The sequence below is a fragment of the Euprymna scolopes genome, chromosome 1 (assembly GCF_053919585.1).
Source record: "Euprymna scolopes isolate OS-2025 chromosome 1, ASM5391958v1, whole genome shotgun sequence".
Lineage (NCBI taxonomy): Eukaryota > Metazoa > Mollusca > Cephalopoda > Sepiida > Sepiolidae > Euprymna > Euprymna scolopes.
The window spans coordinates 160,758,886-160,786,454 of NC_136482.1; the positions used below are offsets into that span (position 1 = coordinate 160,758,886).

A 27,569-nucleotide genomic window follows, 5' to 3' on the forward strand; every position below is an offset into this window, starting at 1 on the left:
TGTAGGAGAACTGTGACGCCTCCCTGTAAGAATTGCAAAAATCTAATGTTGTCATCTCCCTTGATGGAGATACGACTGGAGATAGTTTGTGAATTTATGAATTTAATATTCCTTTGACACTTGCTCCTTTGGAGGAAGCCAGTTCAAACCGCCTATGGTGAATGCCATTCATCTATTAAACATCAGATATAAATCACCTGAACTATTATATGTGCAACATTTATGGGTATTTTTATTACATTAGGCCCACCTCCACAATTTTCTTTAAGATGACGACTATGCTGAATACTAAAATCACATTTAAATTTTGCAGAGACAATTAGTTATCGAGATATAAAGATCTGTATTATGCAGTGTAATTCTTTGGCAGCCATGTTTTTACGTACAGACACGCAATAAACAAGCCTACTTCTCTGCGAAGTAGACTTGTTTATCGTGCGTAAAAACCTGGCCGACAAAGAATTACCGTGCACAATAATCTTTATGTCTCAATAACTACTTGTCTCTGCAAAATTTAAATGCAATTTTCGTATTAAGCATAATCGAAAACCTATAAAAGTCGTCATTTTTAAAGAAAATTGTCGAGGTGGACATAACATAAAAATTTACCCATTTATGAAATGTTGAACTTGATTTCTGCGTAAAGGTACCAGATATTCATTATCATCCAAAAGTGCTGTTCTTAAACAGATTATAGTAAGCAACTTTCACGGTACACCAAAATGTTGAGAAAAAAATGGCAGTTCATACTATTAATTCTTCTTGTTGCAAATATCTTCTCATTTGATGAGATTATATACATGTATAGATAATGTCAACTATTATAGCTATATATATTTTGAAATACGAAAATACAAATATACAATAATATCTATGATTTAGATACTTTTATTTTCCATAAAGTCATTTCATATTGAATGTGAAGAAATTTAAATGCACATAATAAAATGTGGTTTACTAGCGGTATTGTGAAAATTGGCATGAATTTCAAAATGCCTTATCAACGCATAATTTGAAAACAAACCACAGCTGTTAAGTATCATATTTTTAACAATATTTCAAGATAACATAGCTTTTTCAAGTGGATTTAGAACCCAGTCGTTTCTTCAAGGATACTTTCGACGACTGGTAAAATTTATGGAGAGGAAAAAAATTAAGCTTTCTTACAAAATAAGGAACTGATACCATATGTTATACCAACTATCCAACGACAACAGACATGTAGAAAATTAATGACAAAAAGATTATCCTCAATTTACTTAAAAAGGAAATATTTAGCAACACCATTAAAAAATATAACAGGTGTGCTATCAGGTTTTATTTTAAAATATGCATGAATAAACCATTCTAAAATGCAATAATTCCAATTTCTATAGTACATCTAATGAACCATAGTATTTTGTATTATATCATTATATAAATCATCTCTCTCTCTCTCTCTCTCTATATATATATATATATATATATATATATATATATATATATATATATATTTATTAAGTAATGTGATTGACAATTTAAAATTTAAAAATCAAATTATTGAATAAGGTAAAAAGCTATAGCAAACATCTAAATGAGTATTTTAACCATAGTTCCTGATTTCAAAAGGCGAACAATTAAAAGATACATCTGCCTTACTTTTAATGCTAGGTTTATTCATGGTGTCTTTTAAATTTAATAAAAACCCTTCAAAATTTGCTGACGAGGAGACCTTGCTTATTAAAAAACTATATGTAATAATTATTATACGTAACTTGATGTCTACCACAATAAAAAGCATTGTTTTCCGAAACGATCGTACAGATAATTGATTTTGTTGTTGTTCCTTCTTATGAAACGGATTTTTAATTTAATTATAATTTGATTTTTAAATTTTAAATTATCAATCACATTACTTAATATTGAATTAGCTCTAGGATATTTACCTATCGAGCTTATTATATATCTAAATTACAACGAGCACTTTCTCTTTCCTGTATTTTAATAAAACTAGTAATTTCACTGTTACATTGAAATACACTCAGCTCTTTAGACTATTGTTCTAATCTCCTTTAAATTATATATATATATATATATATATCATTATATAAATATTATATCATTTATAAACCATCATTATATAAATATAAACTATGACGAAAGAGAATGATAGAAAAAAGATGAAAGGATGAAAAGTGGGTGTCTGGGTGGGCATATTGAACAAAAAACTAAAGCCTCCGTCTACCGAAGGAATACATTGCCGACCGCAATCCTCTGTCAACAGGTCCTGGAAATAGTACAAGAAAATCAAAGTAAAATGGTTCTTTTTTTTTTTTCTTTCTATTCAGAATTTGGTTGCATTTGATCATATAAATCCAAAGTTTACTTTTAGGAGGTAAATTCTATTCAATTTTAGCAGATAATCATGCATTTCTTTGTACAATTTTATTTACATGTAACACGAAAAGTATGAATATTGTTCTTGCTATCAAGTCGATTTTGGCCGACGATTTAAAAATCATTGAGTTATCCATTGCAATTTCAAATTCAGTGAAAATTATAAAAGTGCCAAAAGTCGACGTGTATTTTATGACACTAATTATTGAAGAGGTCAGCCATGTTTGAATTTATGCTGCAACTTATTTTAAATATTTCATAGTTACATCAGATAAACTATTTAATATCTGACTTTACTAACAAGGATAATTGTTATAAAAGAAAGCAGTATTTTAAGAGACAAGATAAAGGAAAAGTTTTAGAAGTGGTTCAGTTTTTTGTTTTCATAAAGTATAACCAAAAACTTGTTGACTAAGCAAAAAGGCTGAGGATAGGGGATAAGAATGAAAAAGAAACTTACCCAGAATACCAGAGATTGCATTAAAAACAGGGAGAGATAAAGACAATACACAGGGGAAATATTACCTAATTATAAGGGAAACTGTTAAGTCAAATCAAGTTGTGCAGTGAATTATTCTTTAAAAAAAAAAAAATAAATAAATAAAATAATGCTGAAATTTATGTTTGATTTTTAAAAATACCTGTGTGATTATTTGGTGAATTATAGAATTGAAAATATATATATATATATAAAAAAAAAAATTTGTTGCAGCAAAAAAAATTCAAAGGATGAAAATAAATCCTACATTTATTAATGAGATTTTGACTATTAAGTCAAAAGGTGCACCTGATAACCTATAACCAGTCTACATTTTTTTTAAACACTAGTAGTAGCTCAATCTAATAATACTGAACGGACAGTGGGAGTATAGCGGTAGAATATAAAACACATTTAAATTAGTGACGGTAAGACAAATGTGCGTGTGCGTGTGTATATATAATATTTTTATTTATATAAACTAATATTACATAGTCGCTACACTGAACATACTAATGTTTCGAACAATTAGTTTGCAATTGTCCGAATCATAAGCATGTTGAATGTAGCAACTATGTAATATGTGGCTATATAAATAAAAATATATTTTGCTCTTTTTTATTGACTGCTCTTAATAACTTCATCTTAATTCACAAGTTTTATCTCCTGAATACCTATAACTTGGTATATTATATATATACTGAATATTTTAGCATATAAGGCGACCGTCAGATAAAACGAGGTAAAAACATTGGAGCAAATGTTAATAAATTTATCATATATCAGTTGTATAAGACGACTGCTAAATCACAAAACCATGTTTGTTTAGCCTAAGCTGGAGATTGCAACACCCGGTATCTTATGAAATATTGTTTTTTTAAAGGTGATTTTTTTAAACTTTAAAGGTCGTCTTATACATCAAAATATATGGTGTGTATATATATATATATATATATATATATATATATATATATATATATATATATATATATATACACACACACACACACACACACACACACACACAAAAAAAAAAAGTGAGTGCCAAGAAGTTATCAGAAGGAACAAATAGAAAAATCATACAAAGAAAAGTGAAAAATACTGAGAGGATATTTAGTGTGTGTGTGTGTGTATATATATATATATATATATATATATATATATATATATATATATATATATATATATATCACTGTTGGTTTAGCATTATTAGATTAAGTAAAATAAAAATAATAAAGTCTCATTTTGATGTAGAAATGTTTCTAAACATAAAACTAAAATTCTCTGAATCTGAATTCAACTTTAATATTTGGTTTGATAATCTGAGTTTGTTTAGAATTTTTGCAACCTTTTAAAAATATTTCAAAATGACTTTCATTGGGGAAAAATTAATAGATCTTTTAAGGTCTTTTTGATACAAAAGTATATATATATATATATATATATATATATACTGAGCTAAAACAATTTTAGATTTATCTTGATTGAAATAAATTCCTATACGTTTTTAAAACTTAAAAATCAAATATTATCAAGTCTCCAGGATAAAGTTCAAAGCTGCAGTTTAAATTAAGCTCAATGATCAATAATTTATATCAATTAGAACTTTCATATATTAACAGTATATGTTTCAATATAAATAAAAACTATAGATTATATATGAAACATAATTCAATATCAAGTTGGTATAAATTAGTTTTTAAATGCTTGATACAATTTTTGTAGAACTATATGACAAATTAAAACAAAGACTAAATGGATACATGAATGCATTTGTGTTGCGATTAAGTTTCCATTTTTTTTTAAAAACTTATTTTTCTATATATGTATTACAATGAAAGTGAACATCAAATATTCATTAAGATTTTCATAAATTCAGAGATTTATTATAAAAAACAAAAACTGGATATCTGCTTATAAAATCAAACCATAATCAGATCAATATTCAGTGTATAATATCAGTTGCCTTTTGTTTTCTTAACTTTTTCAGAAATTGAACTTGAACATAAATCAAGGAATGTGAATTTTGGGTATTTTCTGTTTTCTTTCAGGAATTGAGAAAAAAGATCTGTTGAAAAGTTGATGAAAAACATAACCAACATAAAATGTTAATTATATTTAGCAACATACACATAAACTATACATATATATATATATATATTTTTTTTTTTTAAGCACCCCCTGCTTAGGTAGAGCACTATTGTAAATGTATCTCACCTGCTGCTTAATTGGCGTTAATGCGAGGCTCATTGTTTGTTTATTTGTAAATAAACAAGCAGTTCAAGCACTGTAAAAGCGGTAGGTGAGCGTTTATATAAACGGACATTTGATGAGATCGTTTGCGAGCACCGATCACATCGGCTGGAGGTTATAACTAGAGGTTGTAGGTTCAATGTCTGGCTAGGTATGGGTGTTGATCTAGCTGCACTGATGAACTGTGACAGAGCGAAACAGCACTGTATGTGAATAACTAATATATATATATATATATATATATATATATTAGTTTATGTCTATGAAACAAAGTAGTAAAACATTCAAATTGTTGAAAGTTATTTATTGGCCGTCCGTTCTTGGTTTGCGCTACAAAAGCCGGTGATAAACACGCCTGTCTGAAACAGAGATTTATTATAGTTTACTACTGAAACCCCCCCCCCCCCCCAAAAAAAAAACTGGATGTTTGTTTATAAAACCAAATCATAATCAGATCAATATTTAATGTATAATTTTTTGATGCGGCTAAAAAGATTTTCATAAAGTATATGCACATTAATTTAGTAACGTGTCAGATGGTTGATATATGTGCATGGATTTTATTGACACATGCTGAGTTAAAAACCATTGGAAAAAAACATCAAAAGATCCTCTTGCAGCAGATCCGATATGGAGTGAAACCTTTTCAATAGTTTCCACCATCTGACTGTTAATACAGTATTCTGCATTTCACCGTCATTTTTGTGGCAACTTTTTCTTTTGAAATACATATTCATAATCATTGAACTTTTAATTTTATTTCTTTCCATGTTACATTTTTTTTCTTTAACTAATTTTTATTCCTGAAAATTTTAGCTGAATTTTTTAAAAGATATGTGAGAAAAATAATGTATAGGTTTGTTTTTCAATGGCTTTTAAAAAAGAAGGCATGTTATCCAAAGTCTTATGCTCAAGTGCACATAATAATAATAATAATAATAATAATAATAATAATAATAATAATAATAATAATAATAATAATAAATAATAATAATAAAATAAAAAAATATAATAATAAAAATAATATAATAACGATAATAAAATAACAAAAATAATAAAAAATAGTAATATAATAATAATAATAATAATAATAATAAAAATGATAACAAAAATAATACAAATAAATAAAATACAATAAAAATAAAATAATAAGAATATAATAAAAAAATAATAAAAATAATAAAATATGATAAAAAATAATAATAAAATAATAACAAAAATAATAACAAAAATAATAACAAAAATAATAATAATAATAAATTAACATACAAGCAAAAATGAAACTGGAAAAAATTTAAAGAAAAATGTCTCTTATTCATCATTTCAATCATTTTGGGTTTCCTCAGAATAAAATGCAAAAACATTTTTTTTCTGTTAATTGTGAATTAACATTAACCACGCACATAACTGCTAAAGAGTTTGCATGGCTCTACAAGTGAATATTATTAATTAAAATTTTTTACTACTTTACAATTAGTAAAAATCAACATTTTTTATATTTTCTCCCAAGCTAGCTCAAAATGAGTGAAATATCGACAATATTAAAAAATCGAAGATGTTGCATTTGAGAAAGAGTTTTCATTTTCCTTTCTGCTTAGTTTGTTGGATATTTATCCATATTTTCAAGATTATATATTTACATATTTAATCCTGGTGAGTTTTTTGTTCATGGGAGATAATCCTGTGAAACTTTAGTGTGTTCATGCAATAGTGCTTAATAACAAATTGAGCTGTATATGTGAAGACATATTTTGACTACAGCATCCTTAGCGTAGATTGTCAGCGCTGACAAGTTGGTCTACAGAGTTTTGGCCCAAATAAGGCTGTAGCTGGAACATGTCTGCATATATGCAGCCAAAATATTTAAATGTTTGTATAAATAAATAAATAAATAAATATACATATACGTACATATAAAATGTATATACAGCCAAAATGTTTGTATAAATAGTTTGAATGCAAAATGGGATAAACCCAATGTTTAAATTGGACCTTAAAAGTAAAATAGTGAACATCTCAATTTTAGACTTAAATTAAAAGGATATTTTAATTGAAATCAAAAACACAATGTGTCGGTATCATCTATAAATACAAATCTTACCTGTCTGTTTAAATGTATGTATGTTTGTATGCCTCGCAAAAACTTTTGACAGAGGCGACGGATCCTGACAAGATCAACAGCATTTTGAAGCTCGACGTCTCGGATGACAAATATTGAAAAATTGGCCAAAAACATTTATTCCTTCACCTAAAACTAGGCCGTTTTGTACAAGGAATCGACGAGTTTTTCACCGACATTTTAACAAGTCATTGTCACCGTTGGATTGACTTTGGTTAATTTCAACGCTTTTGACTTCTGGTCGCGTCATGGAGACATCGGCTAAGACGTCAGATTTTCTTTCACTTTCTTTTCCGCCTTCGCAGCACGGGTTCGAGCCTGCTTGCCTACTACTACTTTTTTTTTTTTCTCTCAACACACACCTCCAAACACCCGGGCACCTAGGCTAGTATTATACAAATGATGATTTGGGAATGTGAGTGAATGCTAAAGTGTAACACTTTTTGTAGTAATAGTTTCATAAGGGGAGGGGGGGGAAAGGCGTTTATCGCATTTTGCATTCAAACTTTTCAAAAATACTGTAACGTGAATTACTGAAGCCAGTCTTCTGATGATAAAACATCTTGCAGTTAGGATAATATCATTCGCAAACAAAAAAACATCTAATAATATTCCATGCACATTTTGTACATCCTTAATACAAAAAAAATCTAAACATGTTTTTAAATAAAAATGTTCTCATAAAACCAATTGCAACAACAAAAAATAATTTTTTTTTTTTTTTTTTTTTTTTACAAAGGAATCACCACTTATCAAGTCCCGGAGGCCACTCGAGGATAAGGGTTAATGAGTATACAGTAGTCAATGGGATAATATTGTAGTAATCGTTAGTAGTGGAAATTGCATATCAATGATCTTATTAAATCTTTATAACGATTCTTGTTTTAAAGTTCTGAACTTTTTAGATGAAGGCTGATTGCTTATATTACTTGCATTGATTAGACTATTTTTCTCATCTTGAGTGTTATTTGTGCAACGTTTCTGCCGGTTTGGCTTTCGACCGTTTTCAGGCATGTTGGTCGTTGTCTGGAAAAGAAAGGAGAAAACTTTTCTCCTTTCTTTTCCAAACAACAACCGGCGTGCCTGAAGATTCTTGCTTTGTTTGAGAATCAAGTAGAAACTAAAAGAAAAGCGACAACAAATGATGCATGCAATATGGTCGTTCTCAATTATTTTGGGGAATTCTCATTAATACCACCTTTCTCCAGCTGGCTTCCAAAATTCTGTAACTTAAATTGATTCCCCAAAAAATCTAACATTGAAAATATAGCTTGATGAAACCTGGGTAGATAACTTTTGATCCCTTGATGTATCAAACGACTTACCGAAATAAATACGGTTTAAAGAGATACGAAAAAAATATTTAAATTAAAAAGTGGTCAATAGAAGCACATATATTTGAATTTATTTCCAACAGTATATCTATTATGTAACCCAGTTTTTTCTTTTTCTTTCTGTTGAAACTCATGTTAGCATGGGAAATACTATAATAATTTAATACATGTGACGAGTCTAATTTTTTACTTTGGTTTTATTTGTCTATTCCTAGCCCGTAGACTAAATTATTTATTTAATGGTATTTTCCGTGCAAACATGAGCATAAAAACAAGAAGACAAAAAGCATAATGCATAATATACCGTCAGAAATAAATTCCAATATACACGTACACAAACGTATGTATAGACACACACACACACACATATATATATATATATATATATATATATATACGTACATACACCCACACAAAATGTAAATTGAGTGTAGTTGGTAGAAAGTTCCATATTTCACCATTCTAAGTTTAATAAACTGTGGAGTAATTTTTCTCTGTTCTCGCAAATGTTTATGAATATTATGTAGAAACAATTTGTGGCTGACTCTGGGTGATAATAAAATATGTAGGAATATTTGAAAACGATAACGTTTTTTGTTTTTTCAAAATGATTTTGAAATAATGAAAATGTTGGAATGCTAAAAAAAAAAAAAAAAAAAAAAAAAAAAAAAAAAAAAAAATCAATGGGAGGTAAATCTGTCATTGTATAAAATGAATTACCTCCCTTGTAGTTTGGTGAAAGAACAAGGCTTTTATGTTTCACAAAAAAGACGACTTAAGCATACAAAACTGAATACATTCATAAATACACACGCGCATGCGCACAGAACACAACGCACACACATTTCTTTTAATACAAATGATCAGACTTTATGTATCTTCCCCGCTCTAAAAACATACCGAGTTTTAAGAAAGAGTGTTATAAAGCAATCTGAAAGAATATCGAACCCATTTGTATGTGCAAAGTTTACTCTATTCATTGAACTATCCTGATTGATTTTCATGTTTTTTTTGTTTTTTTTTTAATGGAAATCGCTCCAGACAAGACATGAACCCAGTTGATGAAAGGAGCTTAAAAAGAAAAAAAATCATATATACTACTTAAAGATAAAAACCAACTCAATTATAAGTGCCAGAATACAGCAATTGTTCCCTCTTTGTCAGAAACATCATTCATGGAATGTGAGGACTAAAGGACAAAATATGAGAAGCAAAAGTTACAAGGCTGCCGAAAGTAAATCCAATATATATATATATATATATATATATATATATATATATATATATATATATGTATATATATAAATTCGTATTCCTGTCTGTTTGTTTATTTGTTCACAAGTTGATTAATATATACAAAAGTCCACTACTTTATCTTATTATTCATTCCTATATATACTATGATTGTTGCAAAATATAAGATTAAAGAGGTGACGTATAATAATGAAAAACTGCTCAATATTCTTAGTAAAGCAGGTGTGGGCAACCCGAACATCATGTCGACCCTGGCAACGCTGGGTATCCATGCTAATATATATATAAGTTGAATGTCTGTGTGTGTGTGTGTGTGTGTGTGTGTGTGTCTGGTCACGAATAGGCTCTTATATGGTTGATTATTTTAAAAAACTGATTACATATAATGATAGAAGATGTATCGAGTCACAGGAATGGGTATGTTTGATCTGGCAGAATGGTGGTTCATTAAAATTGTGGGGTCTGCGTTCGCACCTGGTCCACAAAGTATGGAAATAAAAAATTTTAAAATTAAAAAAAATCGTTTACAAGTGTTTTTGATATAGATGTACATAAGGATACTTTGATAAGTATGTTTTAACTTAAATAGGGATGGTATAATAAAATTGTGGGGTCTGCGCTCGCGCCTGGCCTCCATAGAATGGAAATAGGCACAAACTTTAATAAAGACTTTTCATATCTATCTGCGTAAGTATACTATGGTATAATAAAATTATGGGGTGTTTGTTCGCGCCTGACCTCCATAGAATGGAAATATGTCACAAAGTTTAACAAGGTTTTCTAATATAGATCCACAGAATATTGTGATAAGTGTTTCAGTGTGAACAGGTATGATATAATAAATTATGGGGTTTATCTATTTTATTTTTACTTTCATCATATTTTGATTTGGTTTTGATACCCCCGAATTCGAAGCTATCTCTTTACAACCCTTCCTTTTCATAACCTATCATACTTTCAGAAATCAGAGTCCATTTTCTGTAGGCTGTTTTTGAACCTGGTCAACGACGGGTACTTTTGCTAGTATGTATATATATATATAAATTTTATATCTCTCATTTATATAAAATATTGTAAAAGCCTCTGCTAATAATACTTGTTATTCGCTTTTTATTGCATCACTCTATATACATTAAAAGTTGAATCAAGGCAGCAGAACTCGCTAACACAAACGGCTCACTATCTTTTCAGATAGAGCTTTATAATAATAATGATAAGTAGGTGTTAAGAGATATCTAATGGTTAGTGAGTGGAATGAGATGATAAGCAAAAAAAATAAACTAATTCAAAATATTGATACGGAAACATTTTCGAGAATTTGTTGACCTCGATTGACTCGATTTGTCAAGTCTTAATTATTCCATCCACTAACCATCTTATTTTTACCGAAACTTCATTTTCATTTATATAAATTCTATAAATATGAGAATAACATGAAATACTGTGGCAGCAGGAAAAAAAAAAAAAAAAAAAAATCATTGAAACAAGATATTTACCAGTTTTGTTAGGATCAACAAACATTCAATTTTTTTCTGAAAACATTCCTTCATCTGAACTAAACCAGTAAATCTCTTGTTTTGATTATTTCTTCCTGTGTTTAATTGTTTTTCTTTTTTCCTTTTCATACACCCTATCACCGCGACATTTCATATTTTATCCTCACATATAACACCTAAAAGTAACAGCATTTTTTTTTTTGCTCAATTATACTTTTGTTATTTAAAAACAATTTTTAAAAATCTTTTTCGTGCTAAAATAAATACACACACACACACACACACACACACACACACACACACACACAGAGTTACCCAATGTTATCCGGTTGGAAGGATAACATAAAATTAGCGTTAAAAACATTGTAACATATCATAAAAAATAAAATTGTAATTGAAGTGAGGAGATATCTTACCTTATTCTAACATTCACTTGCATCCCGGGCAACACCAGGGATCTATGCTAGTATCAAATACTAATGTTATTTAAAGAAGATCTTGAGCAAAAATCTCATTTAAAAAATTGGAAAACAACTTTGAAAATAAAAATTTTACAAAATCAATAAAAAAGGAAAGAGCTTAAAACTTTTTACAACTCAGAGGTTTCTTTGTGGAAATGAGGTGAAAGATTGAAGAAAAAATTGCATTAGAATTTTTAAATTTAGAAATCATTCTTTAAAAAAGTCAAAATATGCTGGGGTTTCCTTACATGTTTTTATTTTTTTTTGCGCTGATAGTATACCCCTACCGGACAGCAAATTGGTTTTCTTTTTAAAAACATTTTTCTTAAGTTAAAAACTGTTATTAGAAGTAGCTTTCTTAAATTTTTTTTTTTTTTTTGTTAAGGCTAATAGAAAAAAGGAAATTGCTATTAATATTTTAACTTAAAAAAATAAGGAAATAAAGATAATTTTCTTTTTCTATAAACACTTTTTTCCTTTCTTATCTCGGCAGCAATTACATACTTATTTCATGAAAAAAAAATTGCATTAAATTTATTCGGGAATACTGATTTGAATATTATTTTCAAATTAGTAGTGTTTGATTTTCTATAGCCCACAAGTTTTGCCTTTTATTTTATTTATAAATATTTTATCTATTTATTTATAAATATTTTATTTTCTATAGCCCACAAACTTTGCCTTTTATAAATATTTATAAGTATTTTATAAATATTTATGGAGTATAATTTATCTTCACTTAAAATATAAAATTATGTACACAATAATGAGTGTGTCACAAAATTGAAAATGTCTAATATTTCATATTCATTCAATTCTTTTCAATAAATATATTTTTGGGTGATGAAAGACGACCATTTGAAATGAAAAGTGTAAAATATATTTTTTACAAATCATGCATTTGTTTAGTGCAAAATAAAATTAAAAAAAAACAAAAAAAACAATTAAAATTTTAGTGTATGAGGAAGAGAGATTTCTAAACTACTAACAAAATATTCATAAAACAACATTTTTTAAGAAAAATGAACCGGAATTTGGAAAATAGTGCTTTTGAAAAATTAATGAAATTTGGCAAGATTACAGTTGGGTACCCTTTGGAAGGTGATTTGTCTTGATAATGGACCTTCCCATTTGATGTTACTTTGAAAACTAAAATCTGAAAAAGTCACAGAAACAGTAGCTGAATTTGACGCTCATACAAAATTATTGTTCAATGAAACTCAACAAGTTGTTGTTTTCCATAAATTTTATTACCATTATTTTTCCAGATGAGAAATAATTGGAAAAAAAAAAAAACCCTCCGAAAAACAAAGAATTGATATTTAAAACAATGATAGCTAATTATAAAATACAATTACTAAGTGATATAACAATAATAAATAATTTAACTTATAAAATAAATTATTATTATTATTGTTATAAAGATCTTTCTGGAAGTAGACTGTCCTAATTCAGAATTCAAAGCCTTTTCAAGCTTTTGCAAACCCTGTGAATGTTATTGAAATGAGAAAGAGTAACAAAGAATTACCATTCATGGGTTTTATTAGGAGATAATGAAAAAATATGATTGGAGAAACTGAAATAGAGATTCAGGGTTTAAGTTGAGAGAGAATAGGAAAGGAAAGAAAGAGAGAGAGAGAGAGAGAGAGAGAGAGAGAGAGAGAGAGAGAGAGAGAGAGAGAGAGAGAGAGAGAGAGAGGGGGAGGTTAATTTACAACATAAAAAGGAAATCTAAAAGAAAAATGACATAAAATAACTTCTCTGGAGGCATTTTAACCAACAAAAATCTGGTTCTGTATTGATCAATATACAGGGTGGTCAAAAAGTCAGGTAACATGTTAAAGGTAGAAAAAACAATATGATCCATTATAATCTCTATTCGTTTAATATTATTTGTTTAAATATTTGAGTGTAATATATAAACTTTAATTTTAAATCTATGTGTTGTGTCATTTATATTCTTCTTTCTTTTCTAATATCGTTTTTCTTTAAAATGTTACCTGACTTTTTGACCACCCTGCATTCAAATAAAATAATTATTTCATTAATTTTTAAAATGATATTTCTTGCTTTTTAACGTCATCATGAAAATAAAAAGGTTGTTTTATTTTTTTAAATGGTTCAGTTTTGAGAACTGGGTAAGCTGATAATCAAATTGTTGGCCTTGATAAATGCTGACTCACTAGTATAAAAAAAAAAAAAACTTCTTTAATATCAATGCTTTTTGATAATAAAAGTAGTTTTATTTTAAAATTTTATTGTCAGCCATTTTTGCACATTTTTTTTTTTTTTTTCAATTTTCAAAACTAATTTTTAAAAATTATGCAATTTTGGAAATGAGAAAATTTAAAATAAATTATTAAAAAAATTATTTAATTATTTATATTTTATTATCTTACAGTAGTTTAATTTCCTTGAAATCATTCATGACTGTATTGACTGACATTATGGTTTTGATCAACTTATTAAATTTGTTTAACAGGTTTGATGTAGTTTTTTTGTTTAGTGCTGGCGATAAGTAATAGTAACAAGCAAAGTAGTTTCTATTTATGTATGAATGCCAAGAAGCGATACAGAATCCTGTTTTAACGTTCTATGTAAAAAATCAAATATATATTAAAAAAAAAACCCCAAAAAACTAGGTTTCTGCTGTTCAAGGCTTCCATAGATATGAATGCCGAAAAGTGTAAGGAGAAAATCTAGAAATGCCTAAATATGTTGCAAAGTCAAAAACATAACCGTTGACATTTTTTTAAATGAGCTGATACTAAAACCACAAAATAAAAACAAATAATGGAAAATGAAAATGAGAATAAAAGTCTGAATGAGCAAAGCGTAACATACGAGGAGCGTGCAATAAGTAATTCCCCTGACCCACTTCCAGTTGTCTGATCTAGCTAAAATTTTGCATGTGCAATGATTTATATCTCTACGGGTTATGTGGCAAATTACAGCTCTGAACTAATTGTGGTTTCTGTTTTACAGGTGTTTGAACTGAGTCAGGTGTGAAATGGAGCCTGTTGAATGTCGAGCAGTGATCCCGGTTTTTGTATTTGAAAGGATGCACACCACAGGAGACTTTTGATGAAATGAAAGAAACTTATGGTGATAATGCCCCATCATATGACCTTGTAAAACTCTGGCATCGTGAATTCAAACATTCCCGGAAGTTTGTGGAAACAGCTCCCAGACCTGTCCCCCCCCTCTTCTGCAATTGATGAGGCATCTGTCTGTCAAGTTGAGGCTGCCATTTTGGAAGATCGGCGCATTACTATTCGTCAAATAGCCCAAGATGTCAAGATTAGTACAGGGTCTGTGGAAACTATCATTCATGACCATTTGCATATGCATAAGGTGTCTGCAAGATAGATTCCCAGGTTGCTCACACCATTCCAGAAGCGAGAACGCGTCGAGTGCTCGAGGATGAATTTGGAGATGTGCCAAGAAGATGAGTCAAAGTTTTTCAAAAGACTGATTACACAGGATGAAACCTGAGTCCATCACTATGATCCAGAGACCAAAGACCAGTCAATGCAGTGGAAGCACTTGAACTCACCACCTCCAAAGAAGGCAAGGGTTCAGCCCTCCGCTGGCAAGGTCATGCTCAGTCTTCTGGAACCAGGACGGAGTAGTGATGACAGATTTCCTGGCAAAGGGTACCACAATTACAGGAGCCTATTATGCTTTACTTTTGAGGAAATTAAGGGAAGCTATCAAAATCAAGAGGCGGGGCAAGATCAGCAAAGGTACCCTCCTCCTGTAGGACAACGCTCCGGTCCACAACTCGCATGTCGCCAGATCAGAAGCACGGGTGTGTGGTTATGAAATTCTTCCCCATCCTCCCTACTCTCCTGACCTTGCACCCTCTGACTTTCACCTCTTCCCAGCCATGAAGTTGTTTTTGAAAGGAAAGCGTTTCCCAGATGATGCAGCCTTGATTCCTGAAGTCACGTTGTGGTTGGAGGACCAACCTGGTGTGTTCTACAAAAACGGTCTCCAGAGCTGCATCAAACGATGGGAGAAATGCATAACTGTGGGTGGTTCCTATGTAGAGAAAGACCTAATAACTGTGCCAAGTTTCGTTGCTCTACTGCTATGGGAAGTGGGTCAGGGGCATTACTTATTGCATGCCCCTTGTAATATAGGCTGCAAGCTAGATGATATTCGCAGAACTAATCATTGGTGAAGGCTTCTGAATTGAAGACAAAGTCCTTTGAAAAAAAGCGAACGTATCAATGTTGAGAAGAAAAAGAAAAAGAAAATGAAAAAAAAAGAAAAAAAGAAAGAAAAAAAGAAAAAGAAAAAAGAAAAAGGAAAAAAGAAAAAGAAAAAAAGAAAAAGAAAAAAAGGAAATCACTCAAAAAGAAAAAAATATTAACAATAATGCATTTTAAATCTTAAGGCAGAAATTTTTTCATATAATCCAATTGAATTAATGCTATATTATTATTACTAGTTGAATATATAACTGTTACTAGAACCAGTTGCATTAATATTAACGTTGAGCCTGGCCAGTACCAGATGGGTGACCATTTGGGAAGGCTAGGCACTGTATGTACCTTCTGAGAAGGTCGGGCGTGGGGCCAGCACCCCGAAAAAAAGAACTCAGTCGTTACAAAAGCATCTACAAAGTTGTAGATGGCCTATGCCCCTTAGGGGCTCAAGGCTATAGATGAATGGAATGTGCATAAATGTCATGTTTAATATCGTATTGTACGACCGGCCAATGCCGGGCTGTCAGCTACTCAATAAATATTTGTCATTTTATCATTAGAACCAGCTATGGAAAATTATGCTTTAAACAAATTAAAAAAAATAATTTTTGGAATCGGAAATTAGGCTTTTCAGATTACAATATTGATACCCCAAAATGTTCTGATTTTTCTGATACTCACTTCCAATTAATTATTATACACTAATTGTAACCTGTTATATTAATACATTTTTATGATAATGAATTGAAATAACCATGAGAGTTTTTATGCCATTTGACCAGTTAACAATTGGTTAAAAGAAACAACGTTTTTTAATAGAGGTTATCTCTAAAGAACACATATGGACTGTTCGCTAGAGGTGGCAACTGAGCTCACATTGCTTATTTTGATGAGTGACGTCAGCACGAATTTGAGATTGGATACAATTGAAATAGATGAAAGGGGCACAACTCTTCTTTGAATCCAGATATGATTTTTGCAAAAGGTTTTCCAAATCACTGCCAGCTTATGCGTAGATAAACCTCAGCTATGTAAGAATATCAGGATCTCCAAATAAGATTAATTTACAACATTATTAAAGTTTATTCATAGAAAATTGGATTAGTCTAAGAGGAAATGATCAAAGTATTATAAGGATTTATCATAAAAAAGATGAAGTATTATGGGATGCGGATGCATTGATATTTAATGAAATATTCGGTGAAGTTTTGTTTTTTGGGGAAAAATAACGATAATAAGAAAAAAGATGAAGGTAAAAAAAGATAGAGAATGCTTTCAGATGAGCAAAAAATAGCAAAAAATTTTCTGCCGTTAGAGAAAATAAGAGAATTTAGAAATATCTGGATTGAGGAGAAATCAGTGTTTGTGCATTATAATCAATTTTCAAATAAATGCATTTTAAGTGAAAACAATATTATGTAGGAATTAGTAAGAATTAAAAAAAAAAAAAAATTATGAAAAAATGATTAAAAAAAAATTACAAATAAAAATAAAATTTATACTTTTAATGTAGAATTTTTAAGATTCAGGGGAGGTAACTGCAGTCTAAAATTTTGACAAATTATTGAAATCCAGGGGATGTAACTGCTGTCTATAAGTTTGACAAATTCTTAAAATCCAGGAGGTAACTGCTGTCTATAATTCTGAGAAATTATTAAAATCTGCCATTTCAATATAGAAAATGTCGGATCACTCATATATATATACATATATTGTTTCTGGGAATTTTTACTACTTTCAACATTACACACCTAAGTACGTAATAATGTTTTTATTTAAAATGCACTTTTTGAAATTGAACGATATTGCACAAACACTGAGAAATCTACAAAATGATTCCATATCCACATTAGATTAAGATGTTGTTTAAGATTTTATTAAATGTTAACACATTCTGCAATTGAGGTTTCAGTCGAAATTTAATTGTATGGGAAAAGTTCTGTGATGATTTAGCACAGGGTATATCTTACTGCTGGCCCAATGGTTTCACTTCATGGCAGAATTAATAGTCAAAACGATTTCAGCATTTTATTGGATCAAGTTCATCCTATGTCCTCTGGCTACAGAACTGTTTCTGGAAGGAAATACAATATTTCACCAATGCACATAATTAAATTTGTTACTGAATGGCATGAGGAGCATTCTAGGGATATTGAACATCTTATCTGGCCACTACAGTTCCCAGATCTCAAACATTAAAGGTGCATTTTAGGAAATAAAGCGGTTTCCTCTACCATAATCACTACAAGAACTGGAAACTATCCTAGCTAAAGAATAGATAAAAATTATCTTGAAGACATTCATTAATTTGAATTTACTTTCCCGTTACTTTTTAAGGTAATATAATAATTTTTAAATTTGAATGAAGTTTGTAAAATTGAGCTTATTCTTTTAATGAAATCTAAAGAAAGAGAAAGACCAAAGTGTTATCTTATAATTGTAATTCATATTGTTGTTTGCTTTTTTTTGGGGGGGGGGGAATAATTGGTGAAGAGAATGCCAATTGGTAGAAATTGACATTTTTAAATATCACCAGACAATATCTTCTTCTATTAGATAAAGGAGAGATGTGTGTTAGCGTGCCTGTATGTCTCGCTAAAACTTTCGAAATCCAAATCAGATAAGTATGATTCTGGTACTGTTTTAAAGGACAGGGACTCGGATGCATAATACGTGAAAACAAAATATTCAATTTTTTTCTACCTTAACGACTGCAGAATCTGATGGGGTGGGGTCACGTAAAATCTTCTCTTTCCAAACGATTTCAACATCTGTGCAGAGATGTTAAGTACCTAAATTTGCAATGTCATGGCATGACTATCGCCGTGGCTGAATGGGTTAGAAGGTTATCGCAGAATTTTGCTTCTTTTTTTTTTTTTTTTGTTTTAAACATATTTTTGAAAAATGTTTATTTCAGTAAGCTTTTGCATTTATTAGGTTGGTGCAAAAATAATCTCGTTTTTTAAAATGAAGTTGAACGTCAAAAAACTATTTTATTTTTGCACCAACCTAATAAACAGGGTTAAAAAATAAAAAAAATAAAAAAATTTCTTGTTTTTGTACTTTGTATTTTTTACTTGGCTCAGAACAAATAAGTAGAGGGAATTTTTTTTATTGGCAGTTGATTAAATTAAAACAAAAATCATTTTTCTTATTTCGAATTTTTTTTTTTTAGTGGCGGTTGATTTAGCTGAGGGTTGATTTATTACTTACATAAATCAAATATTGTTTATTTAAATTGTAACCATTTAAAACTTTTTTTCTCTCCCTCACATGACCCTATTCCAAATTCTTAGTAGTGTGTCAACATCAGTGGATTGTTAAAAAAAAAATTTTTTTTAAACGGATATAAATTATTACACACTAAAAACTCATTTAGCAAGTGTTGTCAAACGCAACTTTATTTTATTATTTTTTTTTTTTATATATATGACCCGGACAACGCCAGATACTCCTGCTAGTATATATAAATTAAAAATAGAAACAAAACAATTAAATGGGAGCAAAATAGAAATTCTACAGAATAAAACAAGCAAGTATATGAGGTTCGATGAGATTATAAAAGTTTAGAGTTTTTTTGAGGGGAGGGGCGGGTATAAGTAAGAGAGTAATTGAGGAGGAGGAAGAGGAGCAGAAGGGGCCAATCAAATCTACACTTACTTTCTTGGCTTTCACGAGGTGGACCGATTAAAACTATGAGTTTAAAAAAATAAAATTTAGCAAAAAAACAAATAAATAAAGTTATGGATGCGAGAAAAGATTACTTCACTTTTCTCCTTTTTGTTAACACTTTCGATCAAAATATAAAAATACATTATAACAATGGCAATTTTTTTAATTATTTTTTTTTTAAACAAAACCTTTAAAAAAAAAAAAACAAAAAAAAACACTCATTTACAATTGAGTATTGAATGAGAAATATGCAATAATAGCGTCTCAGTATAGATGCTATATAACAAAAAGTATATATAAACTTTTTAAACAAAATCATGCAACGATAATATTAAAAATATATTGTACTATAAAATCATGTTAAAAAATGTTTGGTTCAGTTTCCGACATATCAACCTCTTTTGGATCCTTTAATAATGAAATAATACCCATTGTCAAATGTGATTAGTTTCACACAGATCACTATTTGACCAATACCTTAGGAGGTAATTAGGGGTTCATACCTCTCCAAAGGTATTGATTTAAACACTGTAAATCCGATAGGATTTAGAGTCGACAGTTGATTCTAAATCCGATAGGATTTAGAGTCGACAGTTGATTCTATAGTCTGCAACATCATCCAGCAAGCTAACCACACACTCTCAAAATAATTTTAAATTATATTAAAAATAACAAGCACAAAATTATGTTTGTATATAAATATAGATGATACATTTTTATAAACATCGTCATGTAATAATATTATTAATATATTATATAAAAATTATCGTGTGATGATATCAGTGATAATGTTAAAAAGCTCACATATGCTTCTAGAGTAGTAATTTCAAAGTCACGATGGTTTTTTGAAGCATGAAAACGTTGTTATTGTTTATATTTAATATTTTATTTTTTATATTTCAAGCGGTTCTCCGCTTTTGTTCACAAAAAGATATTTGATACGTTTTTGTGAACATGAGCGGAAGACTGCTTGAAATATAAAAAATAAAATAGTAAATCTAAAACATCGTTTTCAATAATATTGATATATTCATATAAAAGTTACCATGCAATAACTATTATCATACGATATATTTATATAAAAATTATCACGTAATAATATGCTATAGTTATTATAAAAATATGTAATTTTTTTATAATAAAAAAAAAAAAACGGGCCCCAACTCTAATTAGGCCCCCGTTTCTTAGTGTTTTGTCCGAATGAAATGAAACTTTGGTCATAACTAGTTTATTATATTCAAAACATCACATCAAAACACTAGGGTCTTTGGCCTTTTTTTTCTCCGTTCTACAGCATATGTTCTAGATGGCCTCCATTTAGCTTTTTGTTTTTTTTTGGGTCACCCTGTATGATACTTTCAATAATAAACCTTTTTTCTATAAATATTATTAGGTAAAATGATACTTCTGTAGTTTAAAGCCTGTTTTTCCATAAGTCTCACTCGGCAACGCCTGGCAGACAATGGAAACCGCCGGATTATATCGAGTGAACAGAAATCAATAAAGAAAAAAAAAAAAGAAACAAAAAAAAAAAAAGAAAAGAAAACAAACAACCTATCGTAATAATTTCATAAATTTTACTGTTTTATTTATTTTTTTATGGCAACTGTGTTTTTTTTTGGGCAGGGATTACAAGTTTTGTTTCTTTGAATTAGTTAACAAATATTTTTGTTTTGTTTGTGTATGGAAAGTTATTTTGGTATTTTTTACAACCTGCCCCAGTGTAGTATAAACACCCCCAACCTCCCCGTGTAAGAATGCCTTTCAGAATAAACACCTCCAATCTCCCCGTGTTAAGAACGGCTTTCGGAATAAACACCCCCAACCTCCCCATGATAAGAACGGTTTTCAGAATAAACACTCTCCAACCTCCCCATGTTAAGAACGGCTTTCGAGATTGGAGGTGTTTATTCCAAAAGCTGTTCTTAACATGAGGAGGCTGGGGGGTGTTTATACTACGCTGAGATAGAATGCAAAAAATATCCCTTCATTGCCAGCAGCCGGTTTTCCTAACAAAACACGAGGACTGTTTCTGATGACTTACAAATAAATTCTAGCCTGGAATTCATTTTGTTTCCTTGTCAAAAGCCTTGTTGCTTGAAAAAGAGCCATGATACTCTACCCTTTCTTTTCTTTCCTATTTAAACTCTTTCCTTTCCTTTCTTTCTTTCCTTCCAATTTTTACCATCTGCTAGTTCACGTCTCTTTTTGCTCAGTCAGCATAATCCGGCGGTTTCCGTCATTCGCAGGGCGTTGCCAAGCGAGACTCACAGAAAACGGGCTTTAAACTGCAGAAGTACCGGGAAAATTAAATAAGGCACTATTTTCTTTTTCTTTTTTTTTTTTTTTTTTTAGATTTTAGCATTTATAAATATTGGAAAATAAAAATTTCAATAAATACTGAGATAACAAGCTTTTACAAAAAATACGCCTTGGCTTTTCTTTGCCATCATAAAAACTTAATAATGATTCATTTGATGATATATCTGTGATGAGGTTTTGTTATGGACTGTTGTCTTTATCTTTGTTATGCTCACTTTTATTAGATTGTTTCTGTGCTCTACAGTCTTTTTCAAACCTCTTTTTATAGTCATCAATAATTGTGTGGAAATTTTGAATTAAACCTTTTATTTAATTTCCTCAAGATCGGAGGGGGGGGGATAGACCTACTCTTATTTCGTGTTGATTTAGTTCCCTCAGTCTTTGATGAAATTATAAAATAATGGACATGAGATTAGTTTACCCCAGTGAAAAAATTGAAAAGTTCAGTTTGAACCCTCGATCCCCAGGAAAAGTTCTATAAGAAAAGGCTCTTGATGAAGACCACAGAGGACAACGACTGAAACATTGTGAAAATGACAACCAAAATGACTTAAAAACAAAATACGTAAATCATATTTGTTGTTAGAATTGAGTTGTAAGTAATAAACACTTGGCTGCATCTTTTTGGAGAGATTGGATAAAGAAAATTGGATCCAATCTATCATGATAAATAAAATTGGACCCAATCTATTATGATAAATAAAATTTGATTCAATCTATCATGATAAATAAAATTGTATCCAATCTATCATGATAAATAAAATTGGATTCAATCTATCATGATAAATAAAATTGTATCCAATCTATCATGATAAATAAAATTGGATCCAATCTATCATGATAAATAAAATTGGATCCAATCTATCATGATAAATAAAATTGGATCCAATCTATTATGATAAATAAAATTGGATCTAATATATCATGATAAATAAAATTGGATTCAATCTATCATAATAAAGCTGACGTCTTAATTTAGCAATCCGATAGTTATAAAAATCTGTTGAGGTCAGGAATCCAGGATGAATAAAGAAGCTTCTCTCACATGACAGATTTCATAATTGTCGCGTTGTGAAATTAACTTCAGACAAAAATAGATTGTAGCTGCTTCTAATTTCGTTTTTGTAGGGGATTAAATACCTTTCAGTTCATGAGTTAAGATATGTAAATAAGAATAATTGGTTAAATGAAAATATTCGCAAAAAGCAGAACCCACCAATTAAGGGTTTTGTTGTTGTCATATAGATTTTCATCAGATACTAAACTTTGGATTCTAAAAAAAGGGGGGATAAGTGTTACTTATTAGTTAGTAGTAATAAAATTTTAAAATTAATAGTTGAATGATTCATCAAATGGTTGGGAGGAGGAGGTGCTTAGGTTTGATTGATAATGTTTGACCCCAGGTTCATCTATCACTTGATACAAAGACTGATAGTGGATTGGTTGCTTTGATCACATGATATAGAGGGATTTTGAAATTAAGACAAGTTGTAGTTCAAAAATTATTGATGAAATATGATAAACTTCTCATGTCTCCAATGATATTCCAAAGCTACTCGGAGTTGAGGAAAGCAATCCATACTTAAAGGAATCAGTATGTTTTAACAATTAATGGTTATCTTTGTCGTTTTTTTTTTGTTTTTTTTTTGTATATGAGCCTATTCAAACGCCTATTTGAGAGAGAATGTAACCAGACTATATAGAAAATTCCGGATTTGAATGTGATAAACAATGTCTATGGGCTGCCTTTAAAAAAGGATTAGACAATAAGTTGAAGACATTGCAAAAGGTGGATTTCCCTCTATCATTATTAGATTAGAAGATTACTCACACCTGAGAGTATCCTGTACCTCTACAAAACCACCCTTTGCCTATGCATGGAGCATTGTTGCCATATCTGGGTTGATGCATCAACCACTAGTCTCTCACTCTTAGACGGGGTCCAAAAGAGAGGATCAAATCTAATAGGTCCCACACTATTGGTTAATCTCCAAACTCTGTCCCATCACTACAATGTTGCACCCTTGTATCTGTTTTGCAAGTACTTTAATGGGATATTTGTGATGATGAACTTATAGTACTTATGCCCCCCCCCCTCTATGTACATACTCCAGACTAACCTGTCAAGCAGCAAAAATTCCACCCATTCCCTGTTGAGGTCTCTAGATGCCGGAAAGCCTTCTACCATAATAGTTTATTCCTTCGACCTGCAAGACTTTCATATTCCCTTTCCTGCTACCTGCTTCCGTAACTGTACTACCATGGAGAAGTTTAAATGTAATGTAAACAAACATCTTGCTCATCTTTCCTTTAAACATGGTTCCAAATAGTAGCCCCTTATGCCCAAGTGGCAGTATACCTTGTTTAGAGGTGAACGTGAGACCCCCCCCCTCCCACAAAACAAACAAACAAAGTATGATGCAAATTCTTTTAAAGAGACATGTTTTATTCTAAAAGCTTTATATCTTTGCACATAAAATATAGATTGATATAAGATTTGGCAGCCTAGTAAATCATCTCGTTCAATTAGTTGCTACCGTCGGTTCTACATATAACAATCATCAAAGTGATCCGATTTGTTCCCTGTCGCACTTTTGCACACCATCAAACGTAAGCAGATTTGAAAATGAAATTTTAGATTCTCATAGGATAGTTCAAAAGACAAAAAAAAAAAAGGAAAAACAAAAAAGTAAAAGAAAACACGATTTCAATCTAAAATAGTAAAAAAAAAAGAAAAAAAAAAAAAAGAAAAAAAAAAAAAAGAAATGTTCATGTGATAAACGAAATATTAAGATTGTTGCAATACAAACTAAAACTGAAATTTTAACCAACATTTCAGAATTAAGTTTTAAAGCCATAAATTAAAAGCAAACTATGAAACACAAAACAGAATAACACTTAAAAATGTAACCTCAAAACGACTTCAATATTACTGGAGCATTTTGAAAGCATGAGAAATTATATATATACTATCTATGTGTAAAATAATCGAGTAGACTAGACTCTCAAGCCTTGTTAAAGCAACTAGTTTAGAAGGAAAACTGAAATATCATTACTAACTTGCAATTGTCAAGCATGGCAAAACATCTTTATCAATAGATGTACGGAGTAAAATAAAAAAAAACGAAATATATATATATATATTCCAGATTAAAAATATCCCAAAGTAAAAAGAATTGAATTTCAACAGGATTGTTGATAGTGTTTAATAAAAAGAGCAGGCTATTATTTTATTCAAAATTACCATAGGTTGTTACAATAAATCTATTGTAGATTTATTCTTGCGACCTATGGTAATTTTATTTACCTAAATTGAATAAGATAATACATATATATATATGTGTGTGTGTGTGTGTATATATGACTTGATTGCATTGTGAGCATACCATGAGATATAAACAGTAACAGATATAAATTTGATAAATCAAAAATAAAATCATATAAATCATAGATGTTGCACATTCAATACATTTTCATTGAAAAAAAATACATTTTTTAAAAACCTGTCCAAAATATAAAAAATTCTAACACCATAATACAATTAAGTCATTGTATCTTTAAGTGTTATTTTTGAAGATTTTAATGTTTATAATAGAAACTCCTATTACATTGTTCAAGTTATCCTCCCTTGCCTATATATATATATATATATATATATATATATATATATTACTTATAATATTTTTGAAAAGAGCAACAATAATTATAATAGATTCATTAGGAATCTTGTGAACCATTTTTATGTTAGAATAAATCTTCAAATAGACGGAACCTGAAATGAGCCCTTTAAAATGTTTCAATAGTGCATTATCATTAGGGCTATGACAAGAGCTTATTCTTTTCATTGTTTTGATTCTCGAGTATATGTTAGACACAGTTAATCAACTGAGAATCACATCACTATCTAAAAACATATAAGATATTAACTGATATATACTCGAGAGTCAAAATAATGAAAAGAATATTCTCTTGCCATAGCTCTAATCATCATGTTTTTATTTTAAAAAATATGAAACACTATTTTCAGTACTTTTTTTTAATCCAATGCTTATGGCAAATATTTTGTTAACTTAGTTGGCATGAAGGAGGACAAAGTATTAAAAAACAAAATCCAAATTCTTGACTGTTCACGATGTTCATTTGTGATACGTGACGTTTATTTCAAATAAAAAAAAGAAGGAAAAAATCTATAATCTTAATTGATGACTGTGAAAGGTCAACAATTCGATTCTTTTCTCATTATAAAAAAAAAAAAAAATATGCTCCTTCTTTGGCAACTGAATCAAAGAAATTTTTTTAAAAATTTGTCATCAAATTCTTATAAAATTTAAGAAACATATGTGAATATTATACAAACTTTCATGAAATTAAACATTTCAAAATAAGATTTTTTTTTAATGGTTCTGAACTTTTGAGATGAGGATTAGTTATTCATATTATTTGGATTCTTCGGACTAATGTTCTCATTTTGAGCGTGATTTTCATAGCGTTTCGGTCGATGTAACCTCCGACCTTCTTTGGGTATATCTTATCGAACTTTGGATTCTTTCTGTCAAACTAAGAAATCTGCATAATATTTCGAATGGAACACTTCATTTAATCCACAAGGGTAGCTTGCTCTCATTCTGTCAGCCATCACCAGGTAGAACTCCTTAGTAATTTGCAATTATGTCAATCTCCAGGAATGTAACTTTTACAACTGAATTTCACAAAGTACTCCATCCACTGTACCACGGGTCTTTTCGGACAATTCTAGTACAATTTTTTTAGAAACCTTAAATGTATTTTTGTTTCTAAGTGTAAATATCACTATTTATTACTATGTATTATTAATATATATATATATATATATATATATATATATGAACAAAAGATTAATAAAACATGTTAAAAAACATCTTGAAAAAGAGTTAAAAACATATTTAATTTTAAAAAGGAAGCACAAGATAGTGAATATATTAGGACTATCCACTTATCTTGTGCTTCCTTTTTAAAATTAAATATGTTTTTAACTCTTTTTCAAGATGTTTTTTAACATGTTTTATTAATCATTTGTTCATATTATAAGCTCTATTTCCTTTTCGGTTTTATTGAGCTTTTACATCTGGTTGAGATTACTTTACTTGTAAATATTAACTCTTTAATATTTATAATATATTTTAAGTTTACCATTTTGATTACCTTAGTAAACTTATTAGAATTTTTTATTTCTTATATAAAAATAATAAATAAATAAAAATGTTCTATACGTCCAAATTAAAAAGGGCGACTTTCTAAGTAAATAAAAAAAAATGAGCTCCGAGGCGGAGCCAATATTAACCGTATGTATCGCTTGAAAAATAACAACAATAACAAAATCTAAATTTATAAGCGATAAAAATAAACAGTATAATTAATCTAGGGATTATGGCCTAACGGTTAAGGCACCGGACTGTGGTAAACATGGTCTGAGGTTCGATCCCTAGAAACAGTTGAACTACGCTGATGAGAGGTAATGACCTTGAAACACGCGTGTACGTAGATTACTGTTTTAAAAATAATAAATAAATAAAAATATATATATATATATATTTTTTTTTTACAATCTGCC

General features: G+C 29.5%; 1 protein-coding gene across 6 annotated transcripts in view; it reads right to left on the minus strand.

Moving 5' to 3' along the window:
• Window positions 1-27,569, minus strand: part of LOC145276959 (uncharacterized) — a 148,675-nt gene that overhangs the window by 20,966 nt on the left and 100,140 nt on the right. For 3 of the 6 annotated variants that reach the window (XM_080128520.1, XM_080128496.1, XM_080128540.1), the window contains 2 exons: window positions 19,646-19,678; window positions 2,225-2,266 (listed from right to left, as the gene is read on the minus strand). The exons of 1 other annotated variant lie outside the window; for it this stretch is intronic. In XM_080128520.1, coding sequence (XP_079984646.1) covers window positions 2,225-2,266; window positions 19,646-19,678 — 75 coding nt within the window. The remainder of the gene's footprint in view (window positions 1-2,224; window positions 2,267-19,645; window positions 19,679-27,569) is intronic. 2 more of the 6 variants (XM_080128505.1, XM_080128513.1) reach the window with 2 other exon arrangements.